Consider the following 16,213-nt stretch of genomic DNA (forward strand, 5'->3'; position numbering starts at 1 on the left):
AAGCAACCTGCCACTCCCCAGCCAATGGAAGTCGCCATGGCGGAGAAGAACGATACGGATAATCAACCGGCCGCTCCCCAGCCAATTGAAGTCCCCATGGTTGAGACGAGCGATACGGAGAGGCCAGCTAAAAAGAGGGCAATCACTAATGAGCCAGAAAGAGCATCAGGTAGGGCCAAATCTGAGATTCGCGAGATGCTCTCCGCTCTCAGTGACAGCATTAAAGAGATAAATGAGAAGTTCTCGCTCTTCCAAAGCAACATGGCTTCCATGGAGGAGCGCACTAATAAGCGCATCAGCAAAATTGAATCCTTCTTGGAAAACGTCGTAGCACCTGTGCTGGTACCTAAAGCTCCTACGCCCCCAACAACAGCATCGACTATTAACAGCACGGGGGCAATCGGGCCTCCGAAGGCTAGCACAGCAGCTCCACAGCAATACGATGGCCACTCAAACTAGCTCATTCAGGATGTGGCAATGGAATTGCAGGGGTTTCCTTCCCAAGAGGGCTCCCCTGCAGCAATATATTCGATCACACACAGAGAAGCCACATGTCATCATTATACAAGAAACACTCACATCTAACGTCACGCTGTCCGGCTACAGGCCCGTAGCGAAGCACGAAGAAGGACGGGGGGTCGCTGTACTGATTAGCAACAAGCTGACCCACATCACTCACGACCTTAGGATGACCGCAAGTAAAGTGGAATATATAATGATAGAAATCATCCCAAGCCCAGCGAACCGCGCCAGTATATTCATCCTAAATGTATATAGTAGTCGCAAAAACCCAAGACAACGCTTCAAAGCCCTAATCACCAAGGCCACGCAACTAGCGCGAGACTCCCCTTTGATCGTAGCTGGTGACTTCAACGCCCCCTACCACACCTGGGGCTACCCATACAACACTAACAAGGGCGAGGACCTCTGGCGTGAGGCTCTAAACCTAAACTTGATGCTAGTCACGGACCCGGCATTCCCCACCAGATGCGGGACCTCGTCGAGCCGTGACACGACACCGGATCTCACCTTTGTCAGGAGCATCGCAGCGGTTAAGTGGACGAACCTCGGGGTGGACTTTGGTAGCGACCATTATATCTTGGCCACACACCTCCAGGTCGAGCAGAAGAGACAGCGCATGTTCCAGTACACAGACTGGGACAAGTTTCGCAAGATTAGGGAAGAGCGAACGGAGAGTGAGGGCAAGCCTAGCCTCGAACAATGGGTGGCACAGGTTAGAGACGACATCAAAGCTACCACAAAAGAGATTTGTACCGACCTCCCGGTGGAAAAGATGGACAGTCGTCTGGCTCACCTGTTGGAGGCCAAGCAGTCCCTCCTCGCCAGGTGGAAGGGACAAAGGCTCAACCGCAGGCTCAGAAAAAAGATCGCAGAAATCAACAGAACTATAGAGGAACACTGCAGAGCCCTCTCTAAACAGCAATGGGATGAGGTGTGCAACTCGATCGACGGGCACATGCGTAACGGGGGAACCTGGAACCTCCTAAAGCATCTCCTCGACGAGACGAACACTAAAACCAACCAACACAACACACTGGCGCGCACCCTACACGCAGCCAAACGGGAATATTCGAGCGAGGAAATTTTATCCAGACTCGTGAAGAAATACCTGTCTGTCGCATCGGGCCCTACACCACCTTCACCTGACTACGACGGCTCCGGGAACCCTGAACTTGACGCAGAATTCGGGATTGAGGAGATCAGGCAGGCGCTCCACGCCCTGAACGGCAGATCGGCTCCGGGTCCGGACAAGATCACAAACAAAGCTCTACGGAACCTGGACGACAAGTCCATCGAATTCCTAAAGGACATCATTAACCAAGCATGGAGCAGTGGTATAGTTCCGGAAATGTGGAAATCGGCCAACACCATTCTCATCCCCAAGCCAGGCAAGCCGCCCAGCCTCGATAACCTCCGCCCAATTTCGCTCACATCGTGCGTGGGGAAGGTTGCTGAACACGCAATCCTAAACAGGCTTTCTCGCTACCTGGAGGAGCACGACATTTACCCATACAACATGATCGGCTTCAGGGCTGGACTATCGACGCAGGACGCGATGAAGCTCATCAAGCATCACATTATTGACTCTAATACGCGGGACACGAGAGCCATACTAGGTCTAGATCTGGAAAAGGCCTTTGACAACATTCTTCACTCGTTCGTTTTAGACACAATCTCGAGCCTTAACCTGGGGAAGCACTTCCATTCCTACACGAAATCTTTTCTGTCAGACAGAGAAGCCACCCTAAAGATCGGGGACCTGACTTCAGACATGATCAAGCTGGGGTCTAAGGGGACGCCACAAGGGGCAGTCATATCCCCAACCCTCTTTAACCTCGCCATGATTGGTCTATCCAGGAAACTCTCTGCTATCGACGGTATCAGTCATACCATATACGCAGACGACGTTACCATCTGGTGTACGGGAGGTAGTGATGGACAGGTAGAGACGGCCCTGCAAGAGGCGATTGATGCTACCGAGAGATACCTCGAGTCCACGGGCCTTCGGTGCTCACCTCACAAGTCGGAACTGCTACTATATCGACCCAAGCGCAGAGGCCCCAAACCAAAGGGATGGAAGCCACTCGCCGAATGCGACATCAAACTACGGACAAACGACGGAGGCTATATTCCGAGGGTGGATGCCATCCGGATTCTCGGCATGATGGTCGAGTCGAGTGGCTCTAACAACCAGACAGTGCTGCGTCTCACTAAGAAGACGGACAATGCCATCAGATTAATAAGAAGAGTGGCCAACCGGCAGCAAGGCCTGGGAGAAGACAACCTCGTGAGATTGGTGCATGCGTTCGTAATGTGTCATTTCACTTACGTCGCGGCCATGCACAACTGGCAAAGATCGGAGCGGGATAAGCTGAACGCATTAATCAGGAAGGCAATCAAGAGAGCCCTCGGCCTCCCCATATACACACACACGGAAAGCTTACTTCAACTCGGCATGCATAACACGCTCGAGGAACTGGCGGAAGCGCAGGAGAGGGCCCAGTTCGTCAGGCTATCTACCACACAAGCTGGAAGACACATTCTGCAGGAGCTGGGCGTTCCCCCCACAGTAGTCAAAACAAAGTTCTGCAGCATCCCTCGAGAGCAGCGGGACCGCATCACTGTCGCCCTGATCCCACGAAACGTCCATCCGGAACACAACGTGGGAAGACGTCGGGCGCGCGCGAAGGCCCTCCTGGAAAAGGCTCGGGAACGGGCTTCGGAGAACAGTTTTGTAGACGCAGCTCGCTACGCCGACGGACAGGCCTTCGCTGTGGTTAGCGTAGACCATGAAAGTAAAGTAACGAACGCAATCTCGATTCGGACGACGTCCTCTGAGACCGCAGAGCAGGCTGCAATAGCGATGGCCTTATTGGACGACAAGAGGACATCAATCTACAGTGACTCGAGATCAGCCGTTCGGGCATTTGCCAAAGGAACCATATCCGAGCTGGCCCTAGGGATACTAGGAAGCAAGCAGATCAAGCCACACACAGTGATCTGGTTTCCAGCCCACATGGGACAGATCGAGGGTGCCCCGCCCAACCTCAATGAGTCGGCACACAATGCTGCGCGAGGAATTATTAACCGCGTAGCTACGAGTACCACCGGGCAGCATGACGTTGGGGGTACTGACTATCGGGACTCTCCTCTCTCGTACAACGAAATTACTAAGCATTTTTACTTGGCTCGTAGGATCTACCCCCTCCCGCATTATAAACTCAATAGACCTCAGGCTTTAACACTAAGGCTTCTACAGACGGGGGCATACCCAAACCCCCTACTTCTTCACAAAATGTACCCCGAAATTCAGACAACAAACACATGTGCACTATGCAATGACTTAGCGAGCTTACCTCACATGCTCTGGCGGTGTCCCGCGTTACGCGGCGATGAAAGCAACAGTTCTTCACGTTGGGATGCGGTTCTACGCAGCCCCAACCTCGAAGAACAGTTATGGGCTGTCCAACGGGCCCGCGACGCGGCGGAGAGGCTCGGCCTTTCTGTCCCGACGTGGGAGCGGCCCGCTGCGCGCTAGCACGCGCCCTAAAGGACACTAATAAAGTTATTCATCCATCCATCCATCCATCCCCATCGCAGAGAGATCTCGCAGAATCCCAAAGCGCCTTGTCGTGTCGTACGCTTTCTCTAAATCTATAAATACAGAAAGTAAAAACTGTTTATGAATAAACGCATCTCTGATGTTTGCCTCGATGCGAACAAGGTGGTCTATTGTCGACCTACCTTCTCGGAAGCCACACTGGAAGGGGTCTAGTATTTTGTTATTTTCTAGGAAACTGATTAAACGCCGGTTTATCATTTTTATACAGCTTGCACAGGCAGCTTGTTAGAGCTATTGGCCTGTAGCTGCTGGCTAAGGACGGGTCTTTGCCTTGTTTAAGTACCGGGAGAACTATGGCTTCTTTCCATGAGGACGGAATACAGCCAGCCGCCCACATGGCATTAAAAAGAGACAGGAGTGTTGTCAGTGTTTCGGGGTGTAAGTACCTAGTCATTTCGTACATAATACGATCGCCACCTGGCACCGAGTTGTTACAACAAGCGGGAGATGCTTTAAGTTCGGCTCAGCTAAATGGTTGATTGTAAGCCTCACTCGAAGCACCTTTGCGGTTAAGAGGCTGCCGCTCTTCGCGTTCTTTGAACTTCAGGAAAGTGTCTGTATAATGCGATTCACTTGATACATATTGAAAGTGTTCACCTAGACAATCCGCCCGGTCTTCCAGGCTATCACCTTGGCTACTTACTAAGGGTAGAGGATGTGACTCCCGGCTTATTAGTTTATTTACCCTATTCCAGACTTTTGTTTCATCGGTGTATGAATTTATACTGGAAGTGTACCTTTCCCAACTCTCTCTCCTTGCACGTCGACGCGTTCTTCTGCCCTGTGACCTTGCTTGTTTAAAATTTATCAGGTTTTCAGCTGTTGGGGAGTTGCGAAACAATCCCCAGGCTTTGTTTTGCTTTTTACGTGCTTTCTGGCATTCATCATTCCACCAAGGCAGGCGACGTTTATTAGCTAGTCCATTAGTTTGTTGTATGCACCTTTCAGATGCGTCAATGATAAAACCTGTCATATACGCCACAGCATCGTCTATGTTAAAAGAGGCAATGTCATCACGGCTTAACTATGTTATTTGTCGGAAGAGTTCCCAGTTAGCCGAGTCAACCTTCCATCGAGGAACGTGTGGCGAGCATCTATCTTATTCTGTTAAGCCTAGCATAATTGGGAAGTGGTCGCTCCCAAAGGGGTTCTTGAGAACGGACCACTCCAAGTATGGCATTAGTGTACTCGATGCTATACTTAAGTCAATGGATGAATATGTGTTATTTGTAACGCTGTAATACGTAGGCTCTTTCTTGTTAAGTAATGATGCGCCTGAAGAAAACAGAAAATTTTCAATCAGGCGACCTCTCGCATCGCAACGTGAGTCTCCCCATAAAGTGTTATGTGCGTTGAAATCTCCGACAACTATGTATGGCTCCGGAAGTTCATTTATGTAGTTTTGGAATTCGGTTTTATGTAGTTGATAATTGGGAGGGATGTATATAGAGCTGATAGTGATCAGCTTGTCAAACAACACCCCTCGGACAGCAACTGCCTCTAAGGGCGTACGAAGTTTTAGTTCCCGGCAGGCAATACCTATCTCGACTACAATAGCCACACCACCGGAAGACACGACTGTGTCATCGCTGTCCTTACGAAAAGTGGCGTATTGTCGGAGAAAATTTGTTTGCGTGTGCTTGAGGTGTGTTTCTTGGACACACAGCACCTTTGGATTATAGTTATGTAGGAGTTCTTTGATGTCATCGAGATTGTGGAGGAGTCCTCGGACATTCCACTGTAATATTTGTGTATCCATGTTGAATGTGGGTTTTGTGATGTGTGTTAAGAAAGAGGAATTACTTCACAGAGCCCTTTCCGGGCGCCGTGATGCGGTGTTTTTCTTGTTTGGAGCGATCGCGAGACTCTCGCGGCTCCTTAGGCGCAAGTGGCGCCATCTGGCTGGTTGTTGTGTCCATAGCCTCTTGCGAGGCGCTGGACACGCGCTCTTGCGAGCGGTTGGTTTGACGAGAAGGCCTCGCCTCGAGAGACGAGGCCCTCGATGCCACCAGCCCGGAGGTCGATGGCCCCTTCTTGTGAGTTGGCAGAGCAGCGCTAGCTGCACCCGCCGAGGGGGCGGATGGCGTCGCCGCCGGCCCACTGCGCGTGTGCCAGAGAGACGCCGGGGGCCGATGTGGCGCTACCCCCTGACCCGCCACTTCGGCAAAGCTGGTTTTTGGCAGGTACGATACCCGCCTGCGTGCCTCCTTGAAAGTTATGTTTTCCTTTACTTTGATCGTGACTATTTATTTTTCTTTCTTCCAAGACGGGCATGACCGCGAGTATGCGGCATGCTCGCCATCACCGTTGACACAGTGTGGAGTGTTTTCGCACGTTTCAGAGGCATGGTCATCGGAACTACATTTAGCACATGTTTGTCGGCCTCGGCAGTTCTGGGAACTGTGGCCGAAACGCTGGCACTTGAAGCAACGAAGAGGATTTGGTACATAGGGTCTCACCCGTAGCTTGATGTATCCGGCCTCGATGGATTCGGGCAGAACACTTGAGTTAAATGTAAGTATCATGTGCTTCGTTTGGATTTCCTTGCCGTCGCGCCTCATCTTAATTCGTTTAACGTTGATTACATTCTGCTCACTGAAACCCTCTAGGAGTTCAGCCTCACTCAGCTGCAACAGGTCATCATCTGATACAACGCCACGGGTGGTATTCATGGTACGGTGCGGGGTTACTGTTACTTGAGCATCTCCAAATGACACTAGTTTGGGAAGTTTCTCGTACTGTTTCAGATCACGGAGCTCCAAGAGGAGATCCCCGCTTGCCATCCTGGATGCTTTATAGCCTGGTCCAAAAATATCTGTCAAAGACTTTGGGACAAGGAAAGGTGAAATTGTTGGTACTGATTTATCCGACTTTTCAGAATGAATAACGTGAAAGCGGGGGAAGTTACGCGTTTGGCGTCCAAAAAATTGGAAAACATCTTCGGTGCGCCCTCTTTTCTGACGGCGATCATGGAGTGGGGGGAATGGTTCGGGCATAAGTATTGGTACATTTTTCGGCAGCGACGCCAGCCACCCACCATGCAGCCCAACGAGGGGATGCTGCAGAAGCTGGAAAAGCCAGGTCCTGCAAACGCCAGCTGTACGCCACTACTATAACCAAATATGGAGTATCCAAGGTTGGCTACCCACACAAGGTTAACCCTAGCTGCCTGGGAAAACGGAAGTAAAGGGGAAGTGAAAAGAAGACAGGATAGATTGAAAGTGACAGAGAAAGACGAAGATTTAAGAGGAGGACAGGAAAAGGCAACTGCCGATTTCCCCTGGGTGGGTCAGCCCAGGGGTGCCGTCTATGTGAAGCAGAGGCCGAAGAGGTGTGTTGCCTCCGCCGGGGGGCCTTGAAGGTCCGAACACCCGGCATCAGCTCAACCTCCAGGATCCCCCTTTCCCCAGACACGGCTAAGCCACGCACGTCTACACGCGGGAGGGTCCAAGCCTCGTGTGCTCGGGTACGTGGTGGCGCAACTCATCAAACGCCTGCTGACGCAGACGCCCCTGCGGGGTCCTAAGTGAATGTTTCCAAGTTTTTACCAGGGGATAAAACATTCCTTACTTCGTATAGCTCTCTACTAGTTTGCTATCGCAACCGATGCTTCGCCTTTCTGACGAAAGTGCGACTTTTTTCCGACGAAATATTGGCGGTTCGAGTGCCTTGATTCACGCTACCTTAATTTACTGTACCTAAATAACCTCGCCCTAATTAAAACCACAGGTCGTGGGTTCGACTCCCACCAAAGGTGAAGGGTGCGACTCCCACCTAAGGTCACGGTTTTGAGTGCTCTGCGTAACTATATATTAAATACCTGTGCCTTAATTAACTTCGACTTAACGCCAAAGGTGATGAGTTTGACTCCCACATAAGCTCGTGGGTTCGACTCACCAAATGTCATGGGTTCGAGCGCCTATCTTAATTAACACGATGACGACGGTGACCTGCGCACCATCAATATTATTGCGTGAGCGTTGCTTGCTTGACCCGCATCCCATCATAATTGTTTCGTGAGCGTTTGCATATAGGTAAGACACGATGCCGGGTCGCAGTAGTAAGTGAATTACTAGACCAAGTCGTCATCGTGTACGATTTCACTTTGACGACACGGTTCTCGCTCACGGATGTTGAAGGTCGACTGAAAGATGAGACATATAAGGCTTTCGCCGTAATAAGGGGGGGTAGGAGCAAGAGTACTAAATTTCAACCACTGTCGCCTCGTCGTAGTTCCTCGTGGGAAACGCAGGGGCTTTGGCAGGTGCCTTTATTCCAGTAGTGTAAAAAGAGCGGAAAGCAGTCTTTAAGTAAAGATTACTATGGAGCTAAAGCTCTTGCACTCTTGTGTTGGAATGCCTCTGGAGCCGGTAAGTACATGTTTCTTATGTATATTTCATATTGAAAGAAAACTAACTTATGAAACACGGGGTATTCAAACAAAACTGAACAAAGTATCGGGTACACTAAACAGAAGCCGTTTTATATAATCATGGCAAAGCGTTTTAAATGTTTAAAAGCGATTAGATATGAAGTTAGTGGAATAACGTGGAGGTTATATTATCTCTGATTACAGACACTAAGCTCAGGCAGTGTTTCTGCTAAAGCATCACGTCACATTTAATAAAATTTTACTGACATCATACATCTAAAAATCTGATTTTGCTATTATAATCGGCCATTCTCTTTCCCTGAATAGTGTGAGGCTAATATTTTGTGTCTGATTCAGGCGCCAATTGCGCAGGCTATACTGCGCCACTCGCAACGAAAAAGGATTACTCTCATCCCGAGAGAGTGCGTGGGCTTGTTCGTGTGGCCCAGTAAGTGAGTATGGCATTGAAAAACACCGCAAAAGAGAGCGCTGAATGACCAAATCGTGTCGTGCAGTGGTTCCCTTAAGTTGTTGACAAAATGATCTAGAGATAAAAGATAAAAGACAGAATAAGCACAAGTACTCCGACTTGCGATCCATTTCCAGTTGGCCGACTTTCTGGATGCTGTTAGCTGAATTATTATTGCAATAGCAATCATATGGACACTCCAAGCAGATTTCTGCCGTCGCCGTCGTCGTGAGGTTCCGTATAAAGTCCAAGGACGATAACATCGTTGCCGCGCGCCGTATGCTGTATGTGCGAGCGAAAGCGCGCAAGGGACGCGTGCTTTCATGTAAACCGAACGCACGGCGGAGAGCAAACGCGACGTCTTCCGTCGCACGAACGGCCGTGGAGGGATGGAAATGAGGGAGGAAGGGGCGACGCTGTGCTGCGGCACCAACTGCGTATCTTGCGACCGGGCGCAAGGGGAACTTATCTCCCACGCGAGAGGAGGAAAGTGGGAAGGCAGCGCTGGAGGGAGGGGGTGCGGCTTCTACTCTGCCAGCAACTGCGTACTTGTACTTAGTGCGGCTGCAGGCTGTCCCGCGCACCGTATCTTGAAAGCGATCTCCACACGGCTCTGACCTTTGTATGCGTTGTGCATTCGCCGCTCAGTTTCCGTTGAAGCGATAGACCGCACGAACCTTTGCTCGCTGCGGCGGCTACGCTTGCTGCAAGCGTTTTGACAGTGGTTGTCCGCTTTCACCGAGTGCAATCATTCATGTTTGCTTGTGCGCGCTGACATCACGCTTGGTAATTCAGTTAGTAAGCGAATGTGTCCAAGTTTATGCAACCGATAAAAGTACTATCCCTACTCCGAATATCTCTCCACTAATTTGCTATCGCAATTGATACTTCGCCTTTCGGGCGAAACTGCGAGATTTTTATAACACACCAAGAACGCACTGTTTCAGCTGTTCATGTGGCGTGATCACTGCAGCCGATTAAGGTCGGAATTCTGCCTACACGTTTACAGCAGTGTTGCAATGCCTCGAAGATCCTGAATGCAAGCGACAAGGCATATCTGCACAGCGCGATTGTGAATTCTACCACACAACAAAATTGGTTTATTGCGATCGCGGCATGTCCCTTTCGACCATTTCACTCACACGTAATCGCCTGTCGAGTACATTCAGGGACTTTAGCAGATTGCAGCAACAGGATTATACACACCGTGCGATAGCAACATAACACAGACACCGGGAGCATGCACCAAAACAGCAACGAGAAAAACGAAACCCAACATCAAAATCCAATCCGCAGAATAATTCGCACGCCACCAAATTTCAATTCAAAGCCCTCATATTCCGCCATTCCAGTGCATAGAAAAGCGCGGCAGTGACAGATTTCAGCCTAAGTTGCATTGTAAAGAACTCTCTGGATGCACGCTTAGGGCATGTTGTTTTTCCAGGAGCGTTGTCGTGGTGCACAAGCTACTCACCTGAGTTCCACAGATTCAGTCGTTTTAACGCGACAGCGTTAAGGGCCCCGTGTCGCAGAAAATATGGCGTAGGCGTAAGCGCCGGCGTCGATGGCGGCAATAATCATGCCGAACCACATCATCCCGAAACATCCCGACCGGGCAAGCCCTTCGCGTGGCGCAAGGCGTTAGTGAACAAAAATTGAATTTCGAAAGTAAAATCCGTAAGAAAATCGTTAAGTACGACTTACCCACAAACTACAGACGTGATAGCGTTGGATTGCGATTTGAATATACGAGAAAAAGCCTGTTAGCAGGCAGGGATCTTTGAATGCTATCGCGTTACACTCTTAAAGGCGAAGCTTAAGCGGCCTCCAAATTTGGTTTGAACTGCGTCACGCAAACGCTTGTCCACCTCAACGTAAAAATGGTTGTGGTCTGTCCGAACATGATATGCAAATTTAAATAGTAGAACGAGCTTTTTGATGCATAGAAACTTCACTAGATTGAACAAAAGGTGGCGGATGTCATCCCAAAACGCAACGCAGAGGTGACAGAACCTCAACAATGCAGTGAACAGAAGAAACGTTACACAGAGACGCTGCTTCGCCAACTGATGGAGAGGATAGTTGATAATGTGCACTTAATAGCATGGGTCGATATTAACTCACCCTCGGTGTCAATGAAGCGAAATTCTTATTAAGTTTAGAGCCTCTGTCACGATACAAAAGTTTTCTCTAATGATGATGATGATGATGATATATGTTGTTTTGTGGCGCAAGGGCCAGCTATGGCCAAAGAGCGCCAAGACGTGGTGTACTTACTGAATGAGCAATAGTATGATCAATGACAGTGGATAGGTGTAGGGTGGCTGTAAAGGGGCCTAAAATCCTGCGCACTAAAGGTGCGTAAAAGACAAAAATACTAAGATCATGACAATGACGTGATAGGGGCGCAATGAATATAATATAGTATAAAAAAGTTGTAAGAGATACAAGGCACTACTGCCTCACAGGGACCCTTAGAAGCAAGGGCCTGGAGGAGAGTGCATTTCGAATATGCTGTCGCAGCATCGTCCTCTGAAAGAGGATGCCACTACGAATCTCTCGGGCGAAAAACTTGTAAAATGTCGAGGTCGTTTAAAAAGGCTAAAACTGAATCGTGCGGAAATATCGGGTCATTATGTAAAAAATATCGCTGGGTGAAGGGGTATATTCTCTTTATAGGCTTGAAGAAAGTGCTTTTTTCTTTCAGGTTGTATTAGTGGACACTGTACTAGGATGTGAAGTACAGTAAGTGCTTCCCCACATCTAGTACAGGTTGGGGGTTCGCCTCCAGACAACAGGTAATTATGCGTGCTGTAAGTGTGTCCTATTCTGAGCCTACAGGATAGGACATCATTTCTTCTAGATTTCGTGGTCGATGGCCAGTTTCCTAAATGGGGCTTAATTAAATGGAGCTTGCTATGAGTCTGGCCGTCCCACAAACGTTGCCAGTGGACTCGAAGTCTCTTACGTAGATATGACTTCATATCGGGTACAGGGACGGGCATAGATGTGTTGCCAGCTTTTGCCTCGATGGATGTAGCAAGCTGGTCTGCCAGTACATTTCCCTCGATGTCTCGGTGCCCTGGCACCCAGCACACCACAACATGCTGCCCAGACGCATAAATACTACATATGAATGAATAAAGCGATACTATTACTGGATTTTTGTGCCTTTTAAGAGATTTTAAAGCTTTTACTACGCTCAGCGAGTCTGTGTAGATGATTGCCTTTGGTATTTTCGAGTCCTTGATGTGTTTAAGAGCCGACAGTATTGCATAAGCCTCGGCTGTAAAAAAAAAAAGTTTTCTCCAAGTCAAATTTGTCAGGATCATCTTACTGTTCGCTGCAGCATGCTGAAGTTCTCTCGGTGCTCTTGTTAACGATGTTAACAAGAGCACCGAGAGAAGAAAAAAAGAATTTCACTGCTTACACAATTATATCAGAAAAATTAAACATTGCACTTCTTTTTGTTGCGATCTCCATCGAACAATAAATGAACCGTCAACGTGTGTGCCGTTTCCTCTCTGGTTTGTTCGCATTTGTTCGAATATGGCTGCAACGGAGTTCACTACACGAGATTTCCGGCAATAAATTGGATCCGAGTGCTTTCGTAAACACGGTTTGTTTTGTGATGGCCTGGATAACCTAGTGTAACTGGTGACTGTCTGCTAAGTTGCATTCTCGACAAAAAACTGTGGCAACTCCTGTGCTATCGACAACACCATAAACATATCCAAACTAAAGCTACGAAGTGTCAAATAAAACATGCGATGACCCACTTTTCCTCCAGATACCAGCAGCAGGAAAGCGTTTTTGTTTCATTGGCGCAATGTAGCGTGCAAGCAGTAATAAGAACTCGGGATAGGGGGCGCTGGCTTATGTGGCCTCTAGTGTGCTATCTTCGGAGCTATGGAAACAGATAAGGTGCCATCGGACGATGTTTCAATGTTAGAACCAGCTGAAGAAATCTGTCGGCCAATAATATTGGTACCAAGAGTAGCTAAATAGTCGTCTAGACGAATACCTACCAGAGCCATGTGGAGACGTCATATTGTATTGTGTTTTATTCAGGATTAGAACGGGCATAAAGCTAACCTTGTGCATACTTGAAATTTTCGCTGCTTAATTACCCAGCATGGACACATTCTTCTTTTTTCTTCTTTCTGGGGTTTTAATTGCCAAAACCAGTTCTGATTATGAGGCACACCGTAGTCGAGAGATCCGGATTGATTCTGACCACCTGGGGTTCTTTAACGTGCACTACAGCGCAAGCACACGGGCGTTTTTGCATTTCCCCTCCATCGAAATGCGGCCGCCACGGCATGGACAAAAAGAAGTGAGAACAATACACGAAAGCTTTTATATAAGCAAATACGAATATCAGAATGTTTGCAACTGCGATTTGCATATCTTCGAGATCTATTCCATCCTAGCATCGAGTAGCTGCTACTATAGAAATTCTTTTAGTGCTTCAAGAACAACCGACATGCACATTTAGGTGGTTCTCAAACGGGTCTCCTACAAAAGACGTTACATACAGTGCGAATTGGGAGCCTGAGGATCACGAAGAAAATGTCAGTCAAGATGCAGCAAGCCCTCATTACGAGAATACCCTGCAGTGGCGACTAGAATCTATGTGTTTCAGAGCGGAAAATTTAAGAACTCATTTTGAACCCGGCTGTGACACTGGGAATCTGCAAAAAACACTGTACACAGCAGAAATGCCCGCCTTTCAGTTTTATTCGTATGAATCTTTGAAAGAGAAGAGCCCTGGCCTTGCGAACGTCACTCTATACATGTGGCGATGCACCATGCAATCATAACCGTCAGACAAGGCAGGTGCGCACGGTCGTCAGCGGAATTGCATAACTACAATCCCACCCTGCGCGGGTTTCTTCCAATGCGCGGTTATGTTTCAATAGCTCCAGAACTGTTCGAGTGCGCCTCTTGCGCTGCTGTTCAATTGTTAAGGCCTCCTAATATTTAACAATTATCCGCCTATAACGAGCTCCACTTGCTCTCCCGGTGATTCTGTTGATGATTTACTTCAATTCCAGTAATATTGGAAAGGGTCCCATCGTATTCAGCGCCCAGTGGAAAATTATTCAAAATTTTAAATTATGCTCCACCACCCTCTATTCAATCCGTGTCCTCGTTGATATCCGTATCAAACATACACCAGTGCCTGCGTCCATATAATATAAATACGATTCCATACTATAACTATTCGTTTTCCGTTAGTTTCTGTGTAATAGGAAGCATTCGAAAATCCTTAAACTTGAATCTCGCGTTCACTTTTGTCGTAGCGCACTTCCACGAGCTTCAGTAGAACATTCTGAATTTCCTCGTAAAGTAGACTAAAGTAGTAGGCCACAGCAATTTAAAAAGTTGCATTGCACCCTTTTACATTCTCGTAGACGTTTCTCGTTCTTTTTAAATTTCTTTATTGCGATGGATACTCCAAGCGGATTTCTGCCGTCGGCGTCGCCGTGAGGTTCCAGATAACGTACAAGGACGATAACATCGTCGCCGAACGCCGTATGCTGTATTTGCGGGGGACGCGTGCTTTCGCGGAGACCGAACGCACGGCGGCGAGCAAACGCGACGTCTTCCGTCGCACGAACGCTCGTGGATGGATAGGAATGGGGGAGGGAGGGGCGACGTTGTGCTGCGGCACCAACTGCGTATCTTGCGACCGGGCGCAAGGGGAACTGGCGAGTCTATCTCGCACGCGAAAGGAGGAAAGCGGGAAGGCATCGCTGGAGGGAGGGCGTGCCCATGGCCTGAACACACCACACCTTCCTTCAAGCCACAATCCACTGCCTCGTTTTCTTTTTTCTCTCATCTCTCACTAGCCTTTATGGCACTGCTGGAGTGTTCTCACACTTCACAGAGAGTTACAAGCGTCACGCCTCTCTCTTTCTTAAGGCCAACTTTTAGCAGTAAAATTACTGTACGGGCTGCCGACTTATCTTCGCCATTACTGTATTCACAGAGCTGTTTGTACCCCGTGTCTTTGCACCAACTGTCCAAGATTAATAAAATATATTGGATTCGAGACAAAATAACTTGTTAGCGTCAGTATGAATCGTCCTGTTTCGTTTGCTTCACTTGTTTGAAGTGTTAGTAAACAGTAAAAAAATATGTATTACGTGCAAACAAATAGTTTATACTATGATTTCATTGTAACAAAAGATTACGCGAAAATGGCTGTTTTAAGCCAAGCTAGCTTCCAGACGAACCTCGCACACCATCCCTAGCGCCTGCTAGGGAACTCCTTTAAACGAGGGAGCTAGATTCGGCTCTAGGTAATATTGTATGACAGTATATGCCCGCAACCGTCCGGAAGGTATTATGCCTACGCTAACAATGATCTCATTGCAAACGTGCATACAGCTATCCTGGGGTTATAGCCAGCCAGGGTCGCGTTTGTTTTCGAGTGGGAACATTTGTCGGGACGAGCAGTGGGCTGTTCATCAGTGACTCGACTGCAAAAGGGAGATGATTGAGGTACAGAATGCCGTCAGAAAGAAAAAAAATAGAAGAGGCAACAAAACGCGCAGAGCTGCAGTTCCATCGCCGCAGCCGTCGGAACGCGTACGATGCGCCCCACACAGCATGCTGCGACGCCGCTCTGAGTGACGCACAGGTAACCAGATGCACCTGCGACAAGCCCGTGGAGGCTCTTGGATCTTGCAAAACCTGGGTTATCCCTCTCATCCGGCGCTAGCGGTTTGTTTCGAAGGCAGGAGCGACCGTTGCTAATGGAAACCAACGGCAAATTGTGAGTAAATTAGTTTTGGAATTATTTTGTTCGTCCGTTTAAGTGTTCTGTGTAAAACGTAAGCCAGTGTGCGTGAAATTACGCTTGGTTTGGAAGACTCGAATATACACATATTAGCATGCCAAAGAAAAAGAAAACTGATGGAATGTTTAAAGCAATGTGGCCTCATGGATCATCTGCAGGCGAAATATCTACGAAGCTTTCAGTGACACCTAAAACATTTTTGGAGCTTCTGTGGGAGGCCTTGGGTCATGCTTTCTGCTTTAATTGCATAATTGCGAAATTTGAGAACTGGGACAATTGTATGCTCTCTTATTACGTCCCTAAACACCAAGTTGGGAAAACAAAATCTCTAGTTTCGCACAAGCATCCAATCAGCGATCATGATTACCATAGCTTCAGGGTATAAAATATGTAATTTTGCTATTATTCCCTCCTCTATAA

General features: G+C 48.3%; 1 protein-coding gene across 1 annotated transcript in view; it reads left to right on the forward strand.

Moving 5' to 3' along the window:
- The first annotated feature begins 15,591 nt into the window (after positions 1-15,591).
- LOC119445784 (monocarboxylate transporter 9-like) overlaps positions 15,592-16,213 on the forward strand; it is a 36,357-nt gene continuing 35,735 nt past the window's right edge. Inside the window, exon 1 of the mRNA XM_037710061.2 lies at positions 15,592-15,769. Within this exon, the coding sequence (XP_037565989.1) occupies positions 15,750-15,769 (20 nt within the window). The 5' untranslated portion in view covers positions 15,592-15,749. The remainder of the gene's footprint in view (positions 15,770-16,213) is intronic.

Source organism: Dermacentor silvarum, chromosome 3, assembly GCF_013339745.2.
Source record: "Dermacentor silvarum isolate Dsil-2018 chromosome 3, BIME_Dsil_1.4, whole genome shotgun sequence".
NCBI classification, from domain to species: Eukaryota; Metazoa; Arthropoda; class Arachnida; order Ixodida; family Ixodidae; genus Dermacentor; species Dermacentor silvarum.